This window comes from Phascolarctos cinereus, unplaced genomic scaffold (genome assembly GCF_003287225.1).
Source record: "Phascolarctos cinereus isolate Bilbo 61053 unplaced genomic scaffold, phaCin_HiC Scaffold_1;HRSCAF=81, whole genome shotgun sequence".
In the NCBI taxonomy this organism is placed as follows: Eukaryota; Metazoa; Chordata; class Mammalia; order Diprotodontia; family Phascolarctidae; genus Phascolarctos; species Phascolarctos cinereus.
Genome location: NW_027555514.1, coordinates 797,856 through 817,070, shown reverse-complemented (window position 1 = coordinate 817,070; position 19,215 = coordinate 797,856). Strand labels below are relative to the sequence as shown.

General features: G+C 54.4%; 1 protein-coding gene across 6 annotated transcripts in view; it reads right to left on the bottom strand.

The window, feature by feature from the left end:
• DYNC1I1 (dynein cytoplasmic 1 intermediate chain 1) overlaps window positions 1-19,215 on the bottom strand; it is a 193,159-nt gene that overhangs the window by 89,192 nt on the left and 84,752 nt on the right. For all 6 annotated transcript variants that reach the window (XM_020999971.2, XM_020999975.2, XM_020999973.2 and 3 more), the window contains one exon: window positions 877-966. In XM_020999971.2, coding sequence (XP_020855630.1) covers window positions 877-966 — 90 coding nt within the window. The remainder of the gene's footprint in view (window positions 1-876; window positions 967-19,215) is intronic.

Genomic DNA, 19,215 nt, shown 5'->3' with positions numbered 1-19,215 from the left:
AAACTCTCTGCCCACACCTCCAAACACCATGGTTATGCAGTGTCCTGATGAGAGCCAGCCCAGACCCCACTTCCCATGATCCCAGCTGAAGCTGTAGGAATATAGAACCCCACAATCCCAAGTCAGCACCATCCAGGGCAGTGTGAAGGGACTTGGTTTAACCAGCCACACTGGGAGGACTAAGTGGATGAGAGGTGCAGACTGAGACCCACCCCCTCCCAGCCCAGACAGGTACTGCATGTGCGCAGTGAGCTGAGCCCAGAACTGAGGAAGAATGAGGGAGAGATGAGCCTGTAGCCCACCCAGAAGGTCCTTCATGGGATCTCAGGCTCCTGGCTGCTACAGGAGCCCATCCCTTTACCTCAAAAGTCCTTTGGTGATGAGACACAGCTGCGCCCATGGGACGCCTCAGCCGCTGGAGAATTAAAAGGACAACCTGAAGGGCGATGGGAAGATGCCCCTGGGGGGGTCAGTGGGCTATGGCATGAGGAGGGAGCAGGTGAGAAGGGGCAAAGTGGGCACAGGGCAGGCAGGGGACTCCCACAAAGGACAACCTCGCACTCTGGTGCCAGGAGCTACTCAAGAGCATCTGGTGGAGCCCACACAGGAAGCGGGCAGCTTCACATGATGAAGACTGCTTGGGGGGGGGGTGGAGACTGCCAGCAGCAGAAGTGCAGGGAAAGCCCAGAGATATGCTCAAGGACCAGGATTTCTAGACAATCAGAGATGCCCTCCAGCTGGCACAGCATCTGCTTCTGTGACGGCCGGGGCCTGAATGGTGCCCGCTGAGTGCTGCCCTTGGGGTGGCCACATACCACCCTACTGGGCCTCTCCCGACCCCTTCCAACCGATGCCTGGCAAAGAAGGGCACTGTACCTTCCTTCACCTCCTGCTTCTCATCTGGACACTCTAGGTCTGAGTCGTGCCGAACCTTGGCCTCCACCATTTCCTCGTCTTCCTCATCCTCTGGAAAAACAAAGAGAGAGGGGGAGAATGGCAGAGGGCTCTCCTTTTAGCAGCCAAGTCTCTGGTCTTTGCAGGGGGCCTCACCATAGAGGGGCTTCTCTGGAAATTGGCCTTAAGGAAACCCTACTTGAAAGTCTCCCAAAAAACCCTGGAGCCAGGCACCTGCTGCCCCTCTCCAGGGAAACATCCCTTTTTGATGTTTGGGATTGTCTGTGACCCTTGAAGCGTCTTCCTGGCCAGCCCAGGAAGGAGCCCAGAGCCGGAAGGTTTCCAGCTGGGGCTCATTCTGCCTGTGGGACACCTGCTAGCCAGACACCTCATTCCCAATTCATTTCTCACCAAAGTAATGTATTGTTTGACCTACAGAGCAGGGTTCAGCTGGGGTCTGACTCCAGGTCATCTACCACGGCAAGTAAACAATTTGGGCAGAGCACCAGGTGGGCTCTGGGTGCCCCGAAGAAAGTCAGGACCCCCCAGGGCCTCTGCTTTTCCTGAGCTGTGCCCGCAGATGGCTCCTCTGGCCGAGGGCAAATGTGGCCCACTCTTCTCCACTTACGTCACTTAACCGCTGCTGCCTCAATTTCCTCAACTGGGATAATAATGGGGATAATACCTGCCTCTTTGACTTGTGAGGCTCAAATGAGAGCATATTAGTACAGTACCCGGCACACAGTAGGTGCTTAATAAATGTTCTCTTCTTCCTTTCTCTGGCAGCAGAGGGGCACACAGCCATTCACAAAAATAAAAAGCAAAGACAGCATCCCAGAACCCTGGTCTGGTCTGGGAGCTCCCCCAGTAAGGGTAGGGGATTGAACCTGTGTAAGACAGCCTGGCATTGGACCTCAGGTACATCCCTTCCCCTTCCTGGCCTGTCTCCCTCTCTGTAAAACAAAGTGGTTAGAATACATGTCTGCAAAGTCCCTTGCAGTGCTCCAAGCTGCCTGGCTTTCTAAGCTCCTAATTTACCAGCTGAGTCCAGGTGGGACATGGCTCAGAGATGAGGGTCCATCTTCTGGTCATAGCAGCAAGGACAAAGAAAGCCTGGCTTTTGTCTGTTACAACCTGTGATGAGTTTCCTGGGTTGGGGGTGGGGTGTGCGGGTCTGAGGCTCAGTGCTGGTGCCAGAGCTCTCTGCCATGGGGGCGCCTTGCCCAGAGGGTGGTGGAGGCTGGGAGAGCCAGACCCTGGAAGTGTCTGGCCACCCCCACCGACAATCAGGAAGGCAAGCCCGGGTCCTCCCATATCTGCCGACAAGAGCTGGGCTTGGAAGGACTTTTCTCGGGATTTTCAGTAAGTACTTTGTTAAATATACTAGGTGTTAATATTTTTAAAAGCCAAAACAAAACAACTCTTCTCCTCCACACTGGAGGCCAGGCCAGGGGAGGAAATAGCCGTTTGTTACCTCGGGGCTCCCTTTCCACACCCTGGGCCCAGGAGGGCTTCCCCAGACTGGGGGCACTCAGAGTTGCTGGACTGCGTTCCCAGGGGACACCTCCGGATGTTAGTGAGAAAACGACGGCGTCATTGAGAGGGGCCGAGGGGCCAAGCTGCGCCCCCCCCCACCTCCCTGGGCTTTCCATCTCTGATGCCTAGTACTTCTTCAGGTTCTCATTGGGACCTCACCCCAAGCCTGGGAGATGGGACAAGAGTGCTCCGATCCCCTCGGACAGGCAGTGGGGACGCGGTCTGGTGAGCCCGGCTGTCCAAAGGGCTCCCTCGCGGCTCTGCCTCAGCACCGTCGGGGACTCCACCCGCTGCTCCTCACAGGGACCCGTCACGGGCTTCCTCCCTCACCCTGGCCCTCGGTCCTCCTCTCAGGTGGCCGAAGCTGCCAGCAGGCTGTGGAAAGGGGGCCAGGAACCCAGAAGACCTAGGTCCACCTTCAGGCCCTGCAGCGACCAGCGACCAGCGGTGAGACCGCGGCCTGTGACACAGAGCTCCGGTCCTTCCTGTCCACTTGTGGGCACCTCACAGAATCGTGAGCCCAGTCCCTAGTCTCTTTACTCTAGACACAGTCGTTACAGAGCTCCCAATCGGTTTGTCTACCAAATATTCAGCCCATAATCCACTGTGACCACGGGAAGGTGCCAATGCCCAAGGCCTGGGAACACCCAGTGAGCGCCAGAGGGTGAAGGCCACCCATGAGGCACACAGCGCGGGCCACATCAGACGATGTTGCCAGGCCACCCTCTCCCATAGGAAATAAGGGGAGGGCTCTTTCCTGGCCCCTGGGCTCTGGGCACAGGCAGGGCAGAACCTTGCCCAGGAGAGAGGGGTTCCCGAGAGCTCTCCCCAAGGCCTCCACTTGTGGCTTCCCCACTTCAGTGCCTTTCACGGCCACTTTCTGAGACCTTGAGGGCGCGTTGACCACCGCGGCTGTCTGACCCAAGTGGCCGATGGTGGCGTCTGGGCCTCCACACAGTGGCTGGAAAGCCAGGGCAGGCTGTGAAGGGTCTTTCGAATCCAGTTTGTGGAGCGAGATTCGGTGATTGGCAGCTGGCGGAGGCTCCTCTGATGTCTATCAGTTAGGACGACAAGCCGGCCTGATATCCGACACCGGCAGGGAAAATTGTTTTTAACAGGGCAATGTCTGATCTGCTATTCTGAAATGAGGAACTAACTATAAACAGGTGGTGAAAATTCGGGCAGGAGCTGGGGAGGAGAAGGGGGAGGCCAGCTGCTGGCGGATGGGGCAGGATTCGAGGAAGGGAAGAGGCGGTGGCCCCTGGGCCTCACAGTCGGAGCCCCCTCCTCCTCTCAGGGGCCAGCCAAGAGGTGAGCACTGGCCCGGGGCAGGGGCGGGGTACTCCATTCTGGATTTTCTACTCCCCAGGGCCACCACCCTGCTTCCCTTTACAGCCTCCACCCGCTGGCCAAATGGGCCAGCTCAGCACCCAATGTTCCATCTCCCCTCCAGGCCTTTGCACTGGCTGTGTCTCCTGCCTGCCTCACTTCTGCTTCTCTGAATCCTTGTCTTCCTCTCCCCAAATGATCTTATTTACTGATCTATGAACATGTTGCTTCCCTCCCTCAATCCTGGGAGGCCATAAGCTCTCAAGGGCAGGGCAAGCTTCATCTTTGGGCATCACCAGTGCTGAGCCCAGAGCTAGGGACTCTTCATAGAAACTTACGGAAACATCCTAGACCACCCCCCCACTTCCCCCCCCCCCGGCTTCTGGCGCATAGGAGCTGTGTGATCATGGTGAGGCACAGACACTCTCCCGGCCTGATGGGGATCAAAGGGCCCCCTCAGGGCCGTCAGAGGCTTCCCCCTACCCAGGAGCTGCTGGCACCAGGAGACCCCGAGCCGGGTCCAGGACCTGCCTTTGGGGCTGACCCTTCCTGCCACCATGGACTTGGGCCTCTTCCTCCAGGGGTCTTGGTTTCCTAGTCTGTACCATGACCTACTGGCCTTGGAGGTCCCTGCCAGCTCTAGGCCTGTGGTCCTATGAGGTGCCAGCCTGGCCATGGGCACTGTGGGAGGGGCTCCTGCCCTGAAGACCTAGAGGAGAATGCCCAACTACAGGGCAAACCTTCCTGGGGAGGGGACACCTTCATACTCATTCATCAGGATATGTATCACTTCTGCTTCCACCTGGTTGGGAGGCCTCCCTGGCACCCACTAGATGCCACCAGTTGCCCAGCCCAGCAGGTGACCTCCTTCCCTCCTCGCCATGGGGGTCACTGAGCCTGGTCACTTCAAGGTCAGCAAGAAAAGAGGGCCAGAGGCTCTGTCAACCAGGGAGGGATGGAGGATGGGGCAACTCCCTGGGGAGCTGGGCCCTAATGCAGTCCAGCTGCCTCCTCCTCGAGTCCCCCAGCTTCTGCTGCCACCACTAGCTGCAGGCCAGAGACGCCTGTCATTACTGCCTGTCATGGCTGCCATTAGCGAGAAGAGATGGGGCCAAGGGGATGGAAAGAATAGCCCTAGAACCCTGGGAGCACTGTGTCACAAGTCATGGACGCATTAGCAGCTCTGGGCAGAGACTCCAGCATGAAGGAGGGGCACAGAGCAGAGAAACAGGAGGGGGAGACAGAGACGCACAAACGGTCAGAAACAGGAGGAAGGGAGAGAGACAGAGACACAAAGTCCTAGAGTCTTGGACCTAGACAGACAGAGTGAAAGAGAGCCAGGATGGAAGGAGGGAGAGAGATGGAGATGGGGAGATGGGGGGGGTAAGAGAGACAGAAAAGCCAGGCTTCTCCAACATTCTCAGAGCCAGGGGCCCAACTTCAGGGCCCCCTCCCCACCCCACTTTGCCATGCTGCCCGTGATGCTAGGCACTGGGGTCTGAGATTTGAGGTACCAGGGCCCTGGGACACAGAGGGAGGGTCCTGGCCTGGACAAGCGGCAGCCAGTGGTGATGAAAACCTGCAGGACTTCCCCAGGACCTCTAACCCTAATTCCAAGATGACCCCAGAGCCAAGCTGCCATGATGGCTGCCTGCCTCCTGCAGCCCAGAAGCTTCAATCAAAGAGAGCAGTTTTCCTCTTCTAAGGCCCCTAGGCCAGGATGGAGAAGGCCATGACCCAAGTGGGTTCCCAACTAGGAAAGCCCCCACGCCCACCCAGGTCCTGGGTTGCTCAGCCTTGTCTCAGCCTTAAGCCCCAGATTTGGGGTGGACAGAGGCAGGGTCAGGCCTGGTTAGGCAGAGACCCAAGGTCAGTCTGGAGTGTGAGGGGAGCAGAGGCAGGGGAGAGGGCAGGAGCTAGGTCCAGGTGCAGTTAAGCAGGCGGGACCCATCGCTGCTACCTAGAGTCCAGTGACAAGCAGCCACATTATAAGCAGCCAGGTGAGCTGAGAAGCTGAAGGCAGGTGAGCAGGAAGTCTAGCCCTGAGCCTGACTGCAGGCTTCCCCCTTTCCTGGATGCCAGACTCTGTTTCTTCTCTTCCTGCCTCCCTGCCAAGGCTTCTTCCTGCCATCACATCCCTCCCCCAGGGCACCAGGCCTGCTTTGGGCCGTCTCCCCTTTCTCTACCCTATCTCTCCCGGCATCCCCCATCAGCAGGTGCCGCTGCGCGGAACCCCTGGCCAGGCCCCAGCATCCCCCAGTCTGCCCCTTCTCTTCCAGACCTCCCTCCCCCTTTGCCTTTCAGTCGCTCAGCCTCTGGAGGCTGGAATCCCCTTGGACTGTTGCTCCTGTCACTACATTCTTGGTAGCCAAGACGTGGCGGGTCCCTTCTCCATGACAGTTTTCACACCTGTCCCCTTCCCTCACCTCTCGTCCCACATGCCGTAGATAGCCCTTTAACTGCTCTCTGAGCTCCCAGGGTCTCTCCTTTCCAAGCCCTCCTCCACACATGGCTGGCTGCCAAAATCATTGTCCTAAAGCACAAAGTGGCCACATCCTTTCCTCATTCACTCCCGAGTTTGCCCTCAGACAGGACTCTGACTCACTTGGGAGGCCATGAGTGGAAGGCAGAGGTGCAGCCCTTGGACGGCTCACCTGTGTCTCCACCCGGGAGCCACACCTGGGAACTCTTGGGGGGTCTGGGAGGCCCAAGAGGTGCCCTGCCCACATGGCAGCTGCTGGCTGTGTAGACAGCTAAGCCAGGCTGGTGTGATCAGCTCCGTGATACCAAGCCTGAGAGACCGGGTCCAGGAGAACGTGAACAGGCATGGAGAAGGCAGGGCGAAGGGCAGAGCCTTCCAGCTGCAGGTTCAGGTACTGAGCCTGGAGCTGGTGGGGCCGAGGATGAGGGGTGGAGCCTCGGGCCTGAGGACTCGGGCTCTCTGAGAGCTGCGGAGAGGTCTGCACTTCATCGTCTGAATCCTAGTGCCAGCATGCAGCAGGTGCTTCAGAAATGCCCCCACGAGCCCTGTAGTGTTGGGTGGGCCAGGCCAGCAGTGCCCCTCAAGCAGCTGCCCCTTTTCTCCCTCTGTGGGTCACCCCCTTAACTCAGGACCCCCACACCTCTCCCAAGGCTATTGGAATGAGCCCCTTCATTAGCCTCCCTGCTTCCAGGCTCTCCTGGGCCAATTCTCCCTCCACAGAGCTGCCAACAGCATCCTGCCAAGGCACAAATCTGGCCGTGTCCACGGGAGACAAAGATCCAAGCAGGGTGTCAGCAGGAAGGCTCCTGGCCTCCAATGCCTAGACACAAATGCCCAAAGCTTAGGCAACAGTCAAGATGGGCTGGAGGTCCAGATTTGACCTCAGAGGCTGTCAGTCTAACCTCACAGGGCAGATGAAGAAACAGGCCTTGACCACACAAATCACATCAGGATTTGAACCCAAGTCCTCAGACTCAAAACTTTCCCCACTCTACAAGACTGGCATCATTGGGCTTGGGGGGAATGACACTCACAAAGGGAATCTGGCTCTGAAGGGTAACCCTTCTCAAAAGAAATGAGAGATGTTGCCAAGGAGTATGTGGTGGATTCGGATGCTTAGAAGGCACCATCGTGGGAGAAAATCTAGGCGTCGAAGGGGGCAAGGAGCATGGAGTGACAGAAAGAAGTGGCCGGGTCAGATGAGTGTGCTGCAGACCGCCTGGACGGGAGGCAATAGAGCAGGAGCTCTGGAAACTGACCCCAAGTCTGCCCCAGAGGCTTCAATTACCAGACACCTGCACGGAACCGGTCAGTCCGTGCCTTCGGCCTTCCCTCCTCCTCTTGTGCGCTCTCTCTTTCTGCATCTGTCCTTTCTATCACTCTATTTCTTTCTGTCTCTCTCATTTGCTCATTCTTTCTCTCCTCATTATCTGTCTCTTTCTCTCTCTCATTCTCTTTCCTCCCTCCTGTTTCTCTTTCTCTCTCTACCCCTTTCTCTTGGTTTCTCCCCTTTATCTCTGTCTCTTATTCTCTCTGTCCCTCTCATTTCTCTCATTCTTTCTTTCTCATTCTGTCTTTGTCCCCCCACCTCACCTTCCTTCTTCCCTTTTCCTCCTTCTTCCCTCTCTATCTCCATCCCCCATCTCTTTCTTCCCCAAAGGCAAATGAAGAAACTTGTAGCTGGGGGGGGTGACCATGATGGAAAGCTCAGGGAAGTGACCACTCCCTCCAAGAGTTTGTGACAGAGGGGTGATGAACTCTCGGTATGGCTTGGCACACCTCCCCAGAGTTCTAATGTTCAGAAGGCTAAACAGACTTTAATGGACCCCAGTGCTCTGATGGGAAAGCCAGGCAGGGCAGGATGGGATGGTCTGCAGGCAGGCGATGTCCATCACTGACCTGTCAAGATGTCAGAGGAACAGTTTCCCCTGTGGCTCCATGGGAGCTTCTCTTGTGGGGCTGAGCCTGCTGGCGTACCACCTCCTAGGCCCATGGGAGCTTGAGTGCTAATTTTGCTTAGAAATCAAAGACTCCTAGAACACAGAGTACTTTTGTGTACTTGGGCACAGAGATGGGGAATTCAAAGGATGGAAGCCAGAGGCTTCTATTTCTTCCTGGGCCAAAGGCCAGCCTTCCTGGGGCATCTGACAGACTCCTGCACCCCCGATGCACAGGCCTGGCTCTGCAGGCTTCGGGTTGCTGTTGGGAGCGATAACTTTGGCTAACAAAGGAGCAACATTTTCAAATCCATGAAAAAATATTCAGGTCTCTGATGTTTGCACACTCCTTCTGCTTTTTGGTAGTCCTAGAGAGCCACAGAGTCTGTCCACACACACACATTTACACACTCACACACACTCACATATACACACACACTCTCACTTTCATATACACATACACTCACATACACACACACATGCTTTCATACATACTCACATACATACACACTCACATATACTCTCTCTCTCTCTCTCTCTCTCTCTCTCTCTCTCTCTCTCTCTCTCTCTCTCTCGCTCCCCAAGTTGAGCCTCTAAATCCTTCCCTGGGAACGCTCCATGGGGAACGACTTTCATCTTGGTTTCCTCTGGAAATCCCAACGAGGCCAGAGAAATGGCAGCTTCCAGGGCTCACCACCTGTTGGCCTTATTATCACCACTTCCAACAATTTCCCAGGCCGTCTTGCACCCGCATAGGTTCTCCCAAGGAGGACATGGAAGAATGAGAGGGCCAAGACACCCTGGGTAAGGGCTGCCCCCTGGACCCCGGGGCCTGAGGCTGCTCTAAGGGGCAGGATTACAGCTCCAGACGCACCTGGGAGGTAACTGGCACCTCCAAGCAGCCCATGGCCCCTGGTGCTGACACCTCAGGGTCCTGGCCTGGCTGGGGCCTTGATTCCAGGGGCAGAGGGAAGGTGAGGGGGGAACGTCTCTGCTGAACGCAGACAGGACTGGGCCCTCCACCCTTACCCCAGAAGCCTTTGTTACCATCAAATACCACATGATCTGTCAAGTGCATAGTAGGGCTACCTCAGTGCTAGCTGTTACGCTGCTGCTGCTGTGATGATGGTACACACACCACCCTCTCCCTTGGCTCTCCCCCTGCCCCACTCAGGTTCCTTTCCCCTGTGGGGCCCTCGCCCTAGGCCGGGGAGGGAAACTCAAGCGGCCAGCCGCCGGCTGGGGGAGATCCCGGCCACCGCCCATGACCCCAGCACAGAAGCTGCCTCCCTCTTCGGCCAGGCCCCACCTCGGTCTACTCCCCCCTCTACCCTGCTGCAGGCCCAGCTTGTCCTCTCTCCATCTTGTCCTGGCCTGAGGACCTGCCTTCACCCCCTCATCCCCCTCCGCTCTCAAAGCTCCCGTGGCAGAGCCAGCCCAGTGTCTGGGCCCTGCACCTGATGCCACACCCTTCCAACAAGCCTCCAGGGGCCTCCTCTATGGTTCTGCCAGAAGACAGCCTGGTGCTCCCTCCACTTATCAGGTTGTCCAATACTGGAAGACAGTCATCATTCCACCAAGCCCCTCCTCTCCATCAGGCTCTTCCTCACTTTAAGCAAAGACATGAGGATCACTGGGTGACCCTGGCCTACCCTGGTGCAGCCCCTCCTCACCTCCTACCTGGACGACTGAGGTGGCTGCTGGGGATGGGGGGCGTCTGCCTCTGAGTCTTTCCCTGATCAACGCCCGCCATTCAGTCGCTAAAGCGATTTTCCTAAAATGCAGGACTAACCACGTCGCCCTCTCCTCAATAAACTTCTGTGGCTCCCTATGGCCTCTAGGAACAAACGTAGACCCCTTGGTTTGGCATTCAAGGCCTTCGTAGCCCTCCCCTTTCTGGTTGTCAGTCTTCTCACACCTCACTCCCCCCCACATCATCTTCCATTCAGTGACCCCAGCCTCTGGGCTGTCCCACAAACAAAACCCTCTATCTCTGGCTGTCTCTCCCTCCCAGAAATGATTACAGACTTCCCTGACTTCCTTTTAAGTCCTAATTAAAATGCTACTTTCTATAGGAAATCTTCCCAGCCCCTCTTAATTCTAAAGCCTTCCCACAGTTAACTAATCATCCTGTATAGGGCTTGCTTTGTTTACATGCTGTCTCCATCAGATTTCAAACCCCTTGAGGGTAGTGGCTGTCTTTTGCCTAGCACACAGCACTGTGCTGGGCACACAGCAGGCACCTAATAGATGTTGGTTGACTGACTATTTCATGGATTTTTGTTTGAACATGGGTTGGACCTAACTCTTATTCACAACAAACAGCAGAGCTAAAAGGGGGCTTGACATTGTATGTTAAGAAGGTATTATCACATGAGGACATCGAGTAAACAGAGATGGTTCCCAATACAGAGTGTTTGGGTGAAGGCCAACGGAGGGGGAGATGGAAGTGATTTCTGGGGACGGAAAGAGAGAACAGAGGAGGAGTTTGGGAAGCAGATCCCAGCCACACCTGGCCCAGAGGTGGGATGGAGCCCTGACAGAAGGCTTCACTTATCCAGGCTTCACTTAGCCAGATATCTCTTGGAACTCCCAGCCAGAGGCAGGGCAGCTCAGGGCTTCTTGGCTTGCCTTGGGGATAATTTCATCCATCAAAAGCAGGATGAACCAACAAGAGGAAAATCTCTTCTGGATCTGATTCTCACTGATAGAAAAGAACTGGTCCCCATGAGCTGGAAACACTGAGAAGCTGGAGGGAGGGCCCGCGTCATTCACCCCGGAGTCTATGACAAAGGGGAGCTGCCATGCACACTGGACTTTGGGAAAGTAGGTTTCAGAGGACTGATGCCCCGGGGCACAGGGGGGAGGACCAGGAGAAGCAGCAAACATCAGACTCCCCGGGACAGCAAATGTCTGGAAGGTCAAAGGAAGACCGATCACACAAGGGCGGATGGCGCAGAGCATGCGGCCAACATGGCCCAGTAAATACTTGCTAGATCCAATTGGAGAAGTCTGGACGTACTAACTGTGTGGTGGAGGGAAATCCCTAGATGAAAGGGGTGCACCGACTGGCTGGCATCTGGGGCCCTGCGGGCCCTCAATCTGTGCTCTTAAGAGCTGGAGGGCCCGGAGGACCCCAAAGGAGCCAGGGCTGGCCTGGTGCCCTTGAATACATTATCATGGAGCTGGGCGAAGGCCTCAAGGGCAGGCAGGTATGCAGAGGTGTGAGGGAGAGCCAGCTTGGTGGGTGGTGGAGACAGGCCCAGGAAACATGGCTAGCCCGGGTGCCACATCATAGGAAGCACGCAAAAAAGCTGGAAAATGTCAGGAAGAGGGAAACCAGGAGGCGGGGGGCCTCAAGTCTATCCCATGTTCGGTGTGACTGAAGAAATGAGGACATAGAGTCTGGAGAGAGAAGACTGGGGGGATGGGCTAGCCTTGTGACACTGGTCATCACAGTAAAATTAACAACAGCGAGTATTTGATAGCTCTTTGAGGTCTGCAAAGTTCTTTATGAACACTCTCATTTTATCCTCAAAATAGCTCTAGGAGGTAGGTGCAGATGAGGAAACTGAGGCAGACAGAGGTTATGACTTGCCCAGGGTCATACATCTGAAGCTGGATTTGAATTCAGGCCTTGACTCCAGGTCCAGGGCTCTACCCACTGTGCCACTGTGCCGCTGTGTGGATGGGTCTGGTTTCCCTGGACTCTGAACCAGGAGGTATGGGGCCGGAGGGGGAAGTGGGGCATCTGGGGAACTGCAAAGAGAGTAGCCTATATTCCAAACCAGGCTAATCGTCCTGTCCGCCCAAGAATGAAATGACATGTTGGACTTCATCAGTGCTTTGCTTTTTTTTCCTCTCTCTTTTGGAGGCAGTCAAGGTTAAATGACTTGCCCTAGGTCACGTGGCTAGTAAGTGTTTGAGGTCACATTCGAACTCAGGTCCTCCAGACTCCAGGGCCAGTGCTCTATGTACTATGATGCCCCCTAATGGCCTCTCTTCAATGTTTTCCTAAGTGATTTACTGATTGAGAAATTGAGATTTTCCTGTGTTTCTTTCTTATTTATTTATGAACTAGCAACTGGATCCTGAGGTCTCAGCAGAGAAATGAACACTCCTTTTCCTTCTTTTAGAACCCCATATTGAGAAAAAGTATGAATTAAAAAAAAACATTTCTCACAATAAATGGAAATGGCTTTAGAGTGAATAGTCATTCATGGCTCACATTTAGGACAGGAGGTTAGGCAAATGCAAGCCAAAATTCCTCATGAAAGTAAAAGAAAAAAAATTGCTGGGGCAGCGAGGTGGTGCTCTGAAGTTAGGAGGACCTGAGTTCAAATCCAGCCTCAGACGCTTGACACTTACTAGCTGTGTAACCCTGGGCAAGTCACTTAACCCCAATTGCCTCGCCCCTCCCCATGCCCCCCAAAAAGATACTTTGTTTTCAGATTCACAGCCATTTTTACATCTACTAAATATTCTTACTTTTCATCACTAGATAAGTCACAGTTTGCTTTATAGAAGATTTGGTGATCTGGAATACTCAGGAAGAGCTAGGAAGTAATTCCATAAAATATCCAAATTATTTTCATCTTTTATGTACCCCCAGAGTAGCCTCATTTGTCAGATGCTTCTGGACAGAATGGATCTTAATTATTATCACTAGATAGGAAGAAGAAACCTAAGTTAAAAATAACTCCCAGGTACTATTTTGCATACATAAAATTGGGGGAAAATAGTTTAAAACTATAGCAGTTAATATTAATGAAACAGGCATACTATTACATTGTTGGTGGAATGGAAGGTCAATAGAATCTTTTCCCAAAGCATTTTCCTGCCTTTTGAGCTGGTGATCCTACACTGGAACTGTATCCTAAGGATATTATTTTTAAAATTAACAAGCCTCTAAATATTCAAAGTTTGTTATTTTATAATAATGAAAAAGAAGAAAAGAGGATATTTCTGACAATGATGATGGGTCAAGGTGACGGAGCATTACCATGATGCACCCAACGCCAGCCAGGAAGAAATGACAGCAACGTGGAAGGGAGCCTGCAGGTGGGGCGCTCAGAAAGCGGGGGAGGGGTGGGGTCGGGGTGGGGGTAGAGGAGATGCCCACCGAGTCTGGGAAGTGAAAACATCTGCCGTCCCCCTGTGAGGACAGGGAATGCTGGCGCGGGCCTGAGCCACTCCAATAACGCTGACGGCTTTTAGCAGAATGGCAGTCTAGATGTGTGAGGCTCTACTGGAGACTGTGTCTCTTTGGTTTTGCTGAGCCTTGACTGACAATACAACGGGTCTGGAAGGGCGATCTGGACTCATGTTTGTATTACCGGCTCACTGATCTGGAGTGAGACTGGACCTCTGAGGTCATCCTGGCCAACCTCATTTTACAGATGAGGAAACTGAGACTGGGACCCTCTGTGACTCCCCTGGAGCGCTTCATGGCCTTCAGCTCATCTTCTGCTCACAGCACCAGCCCCCTTAGCCCCATTTTATGGCATACAGAAGAGGTGAGGCAAGGTCATACAATCAAGAGGTGGCCGTGACTCGGACCTCAGTCCCCACTCCTTTCCTGCATTTGTCTACACAGGCTGGAGTGCATCAGGGTGACCCAGCACAGCTCATTTATCTGGACAACCCCAAGCTTTGGGGGGTCTGAAAGGTCCTGCGCTTTGACCTCTGATGGACTTCCAGGCATTCCCAGCTGGTCACCTTCCCCCTTGGTCACCAGTCTCAGACCAGGCTGACCAACGTCTTGCCCAGAGCCTGCTTTTTTATGCCTGCAGGCCAATCCTCCCCTCCATCACCACCATCTGATCAGCAAGGCTCTCATCTCATCACTCCTCCCTAGACAAAACCTCTCCCATCCAGCCTTTCTCCCCTCCATGTTACCAGGCCTAGTCTGGGCCCTTGTCACCTCCCCTGAAGGGGACATCTCCCTGCCCCTCCAATCAATGCTGCCGCCTCCTACCACATTCATTTCCTCAAACTGCCACGATGCCAAGGTATGGCGCCATGCTGCTGTAGTACAACATTCCACGCTCCCACTGCCTCCCAAATACATAAGAGCTTGAGGGATTCTCACCAGAAAGCAGGCTGGGCAGGGGCTGAGGAAGGGGACGAAGGTCCCAGCAGGACCATCTCAACCCTCTGCCTCTGTCTTGTCATCACAAGGGTTCTACGTCTGCTGGGGTCCTTTGGCCATCTGGACAAGTTAGTTATAGACTTCTCCTGGGTTCCCTGATGAGCTGATGTCCTGAGGCCAGGAGTACAAGCTGGGCTCCAGCCGAGGAGTAGGTCTGGCCTTCTCCAAGGTGCATGAGGAGGCTGGGGCAGGCCTGTACCCACTCCTACGGAGGCGCTCCTTTCTCCCTGCCCCAGCCTTTGCAGGGTGGTGGATACCTGAGCATCTGGGGTGGGGGTGGAGGTGCGGCTCCCTGTGCATGGGTGACCCTGGTCCCCTGGCCCCAGCCCCACTAACCACAGGCCACATGTGGGCTGCTTGGAGAGGGGGAGGGAGGCAGCTGGAGAGGCCAGGGCAGTTCAGGCCCTGTGCACCCTGTTCCCTTCCCCTTGGAGGTCAGCGACGGGTCTTGGGATTAACGTAGGGATGGCCACCAGGCACCTCAGAGACAATGGAGTCCAGCCCCCTCCTCTCCTAGGTGAGGGGCCGTAGCAGAGAATGTCAGCTTCCAAGGGCAAGAGCTGTCTGACAGCTCCTCTTTCCATCCCCAGAGCCCCAAGAAAGAGGAAAAGTCAGAGACAAAGACCACAAAAGCAATAGAAAACTGGAAGCCGGGAGCTTAGAACACCTGAGAGGCCATGAGATGGGAAGGAGGGAGGCAAGCTTTGGAAGCCAGAGGCCACTTTGGAAACCCACAGGGATGAGTCAGCTCCCACAGCAGTGGGAAGCCCAGGCACTCTGGGCACCTCGGCCAGGATGCTGGGCACGCCCCTCCCCACAGGAGGGGGGCACGCAGGGAAGCCGGGGAAGCCTGGGCATCTCAGAAATAGAACCGCTGCCCCCAGAGGAAAATAGCCGAGAAGGAGGCCTCCCTGGGTGGCCTTGGCACTGACCCTGCCACATGGGGAAGCGCCACCCAAGGAGCCAGAGAGAGTGGCAGGAACTGAGCAGCTCCCGCCGGGTTCTGCAGTCAAACAGCGGCCAAGGCAGCCTGCTGCCCAGACTCCCAGGGCAGTCAGAGGGGCAGACACCACAGGGATCCTTCACATCAGAGTCCGGGGTTACAGATGCCACCCCCAAACTGAGGACGAGCCCCTCCAGGACAAAGATCAGCCCTGCATTCAAATGGAGATTAAAAATAGCTACTGGCAGCTGCATCTGTGCCGCCGAGCCCGCCCGCTCCCAACCCAGCGGCTTGTGCCACTCTGTAATTGCTCCAGAGATGAAAAGTCCTCTGATTGCTCTCGATAAAATTAAGGTTTTTTCCTTTTAAATGATTAAAGGCGGGAAGTGTTCCACGTGTTCTAGTTAAGAATATAAATGATCACTTGTGTGGAAATGCTGGAAGCCCAGCCTGCCTTTGGGGCCCAGGCCAGCACCCCAGCCTAGGAGGCAACAGGGAACATGTCCCACTCTCCAAACAAGGAGAGGGTGGCCTCCTGATCCCTGCATGAGCATGGGTGGGCAGCTGGCTGAAGACTGTGTGCCCCAGACTCTGGTGCAGCAGAAGACAGAAAAGACAGTTCCCAGAGATAACTCTCCTGGCTCAACTGACACCAATAAAAACTAACACTTATGTCATGCTTCCTAGGTGCCAGGCATGGTGCCATGTGCTTTGGAATTAGTATCTCACTTGGTCCTCATTACAACCCTGGGCAGAAGTAGGTTCTGTAATTATCCTCACTTTACAGTTAAAGAAACTGAGGCAGACAGAGATTAGATTATTTGCCCAGGGTCACACAGCTAGTAAGTGTCTGGGATCAGATTTGAACTCAGCTCTTCCTGACTCCAGGCCTGGTGCTCTGTGAACTGTAGCACCTTCCAGCTGCTTGTCCACATTAATAACATTGTCAACGTTGACGTGATCATGCTTCACATGTACGTTGTCACGCTTTCACTTCAGAAGGCGAGAAGGGTATTTGCCGACCACAGACTGCTCAATGAGGCCCTGTGCTGGCAGGCCACTGGTAGCAGAGAAGATGACCCAACAGCTGTTTCCCACTCAATCTTGAGATCTGCCCCGTGGCCATGTCGGGAATGAGGCAGATGAAAGCGCAGAGGGCAGATCCGCAAATTGCCCTCGGTGATCAGGACAAGGCCCAGAACGCAGAACGCTTCCCCGAATCGCCTCTGACTGCTCGGAAGCCTTGAGGAAATCTTTCTGGTCCCTCAGTACTACTCACCTTATTTCATGCATAAGACACTCCTTCCCTCATGCCACAGGCCAGCGAGTCTGCTGAATTTAACCCCAGCAGCGCTAGTCCGACGCTCTCTCTGTGGCATGGGCATGGCCTGAGGCCCCTCTTAAAAGTGTCATCGATGCCTTTTGCTTCTGTGTCGGTCATTTCCAGCCACGCTGTCACCATCCCCCGAACCCTGCTGTTCAGTCATTGCAGTCGCAGCTGACACTTCATGAGACTTCTGGGGGTTTTCTTGGCAAAGATACTAGACTGGTTTGCCATTTCTTTTTCCGGCTCACTTTACAGATGAGGAAACTGAGGCAAATAAGGTTAAGTGACTTGCCCAGGGTCACCCAGCTAGTAAGTGTCTGAAGACAGATTTGAACTCAGGAAGATGAGTCTTCCTGACTCCAGGCCCAGCACTCTGTGCACTATGGCGCCCCCTAGCTGCCATTCCATTGAACCCTCCTTTGGAATAAATGAGGAGGAGGAGGAGGAGGAGGATAAAATAGTCAGCATTTATTAGGCGTCTACTACATACCAGACGTAGTATTTATTGCCTTACAGACTTGATGCTCGTGACAACAGAAACAATTGGGTGAAGCCAATGGACAGGGTGACCGTCTGACAGGTGGGCACCATTCTGAGCCTGTAGTCTCCTCTGCCGTACCAAGAGAAGGGAGGCCTGCTTCATTCTCGGTTCTTTGGAATGTGCTTAGCCTGTGCAGTCCATCAGAGCAGCCGCTGTGACGGACCTCCTCACAGACATTATTGCTACTGCCGTCCATGCAGCACCCACCCACCTGGCCTTGGGTGACCATAGGGCTTGGATAGGAGTGGAGGGGAGAGAGGTGAGGATGCTGAGTTTACCTTTCTCACCCCAATCACACCCTCTGCGCTGTGCCCAGCGGGCAGTGGGAGGCTCGAGAGGCGGGCACACTTGGTCCCCTCGGCAGCAAATCGCAGCCTGCTCCTTCTCTGGCCCCTTGCCATGTTTCTCGGGGCATCCTGTGTGTCATCTCTTACCACACGGGCTCGAAGGCTCAGACCATTGATGGACAGCCTATCTATATCCTGGGGCTCAATACCAGGAGAGCCGCTGTGGGGGGGCGGGGTAAATGTTTCAGCCACAGCCATGCTCCAGGGCTGTCTACTGAGTCACAAAGGACTGAAACGTACATCGGCTAAGGGGGTAAAATGGGCAGCTAGGGGTGCCGTGGTGCACAGAGTACCAGGCCTGGAGTCAGGAAGAGCTGAGTTCAAATCTGGCCTCAGAAACTTACTAGCTGGATGACTCTGGACAACTCACTTCACCCTGTCTGCCTCAGTTTCCTCATCTGGAAAATGAGCTGGAGAAGGAAATGGCAAGCCCCTCCATTATCTTGGCCAAGAAAACCCCAGATGAGGTCATGAAGAGTCAGACGTGCCTGCCAATGCAGCCTTGAATGTTCCAAGGTCCAGATGATCTTTCGTTTTCTGTTTTAATGATGTCTCAGAAGGGGCCGAGAGGGAGGGGGCCGAGTTCTGGCTTTGATCGCTCCTTCAGGAGCCATGTACATGGGAGAATGAGAACGAGTCCTTTCTAGACTTTGGGGATGAACTAGTCCAACTGCCTTGAAACTGAGGCCGGAGGCCCACTCCCGTGGGTGGCATGGGGCAGAGGCTTCAGAGCCAGAAGAGAACATGCCAGGGCAGTTGGCATGGTGTCACCAAACCGACCTCTCGGAATTTATAGCCTGTAAGGTCTCCCCCAGACTCACCACTAAATCTAGTTTGAAGCTGTCTTCGGCCCCCATATTTGGGCTGATAGAGGAGAAACGACATAAGCTATCATTCTTGATGCTCCTCAAAGACTCCACAGATTTCCCAAAGCCTTTCAACTGACAGCTAACCTCGGGCTCTTGGCCAGCAATGACAAACATCAGCTGTAGATTCGGCTTCTCATGGAGTCACCCGTCCCCTCTCCTCATCCATTAAAGGATCTTGCAGGACGTGAAACCTCCATCTCTTCTCAAGACTTCTGAATTACTGGGATGCGTGTGGTGCCATATTCTCAGTTTGCTCTGGAGAACGGCTGGGAAGCGGTGACTCATTAATGATCTCCTGAGTGCCTAATTTAATGTGTCCTCTGGTACATGGCTGGGCCCGCTGTCTTAAAGGACCATGGAGAGCTCAGACTGGAATTGAGGAACCTGGGTTTGAATCCTACCTCTGACGTTCAGTAGCTGGGTGACTTTGGACAGGTTTGACAATCTCTCTGAGCCTCGAGCAGCTTCCTGCTTCTTTCCAACCAAATCACAGAAAATTCCCATGATTGACAAAATGGAGGACTAGACACTTCCTCAGATCCTCACATCTTCTCAAACCCCTCCCAAACAGGAATGATGCCCAAGAGGTAGAGAAAGTCCAGCTGCCTCCATGCTGCGAGACACCAAAAATTCTAACAAAGTAGCAACCCACTGAATCAACAGCAAAGAAGGGTGATTTCTAACCCCCAATACTCAGCATCCCCCTCTTCCTCCCCACCACACTCCAACATAGCTCCCCTGGCAGAAACTGGCACTCATTTCTAAGAGTGAGGCTCAACAGGAAAAAGGGAGTCAGGGGCAAGAGGTCTGAGGCAAAAACAAACTGTTTAGAAGACAGAACTCCAAACAGGCACCTCCA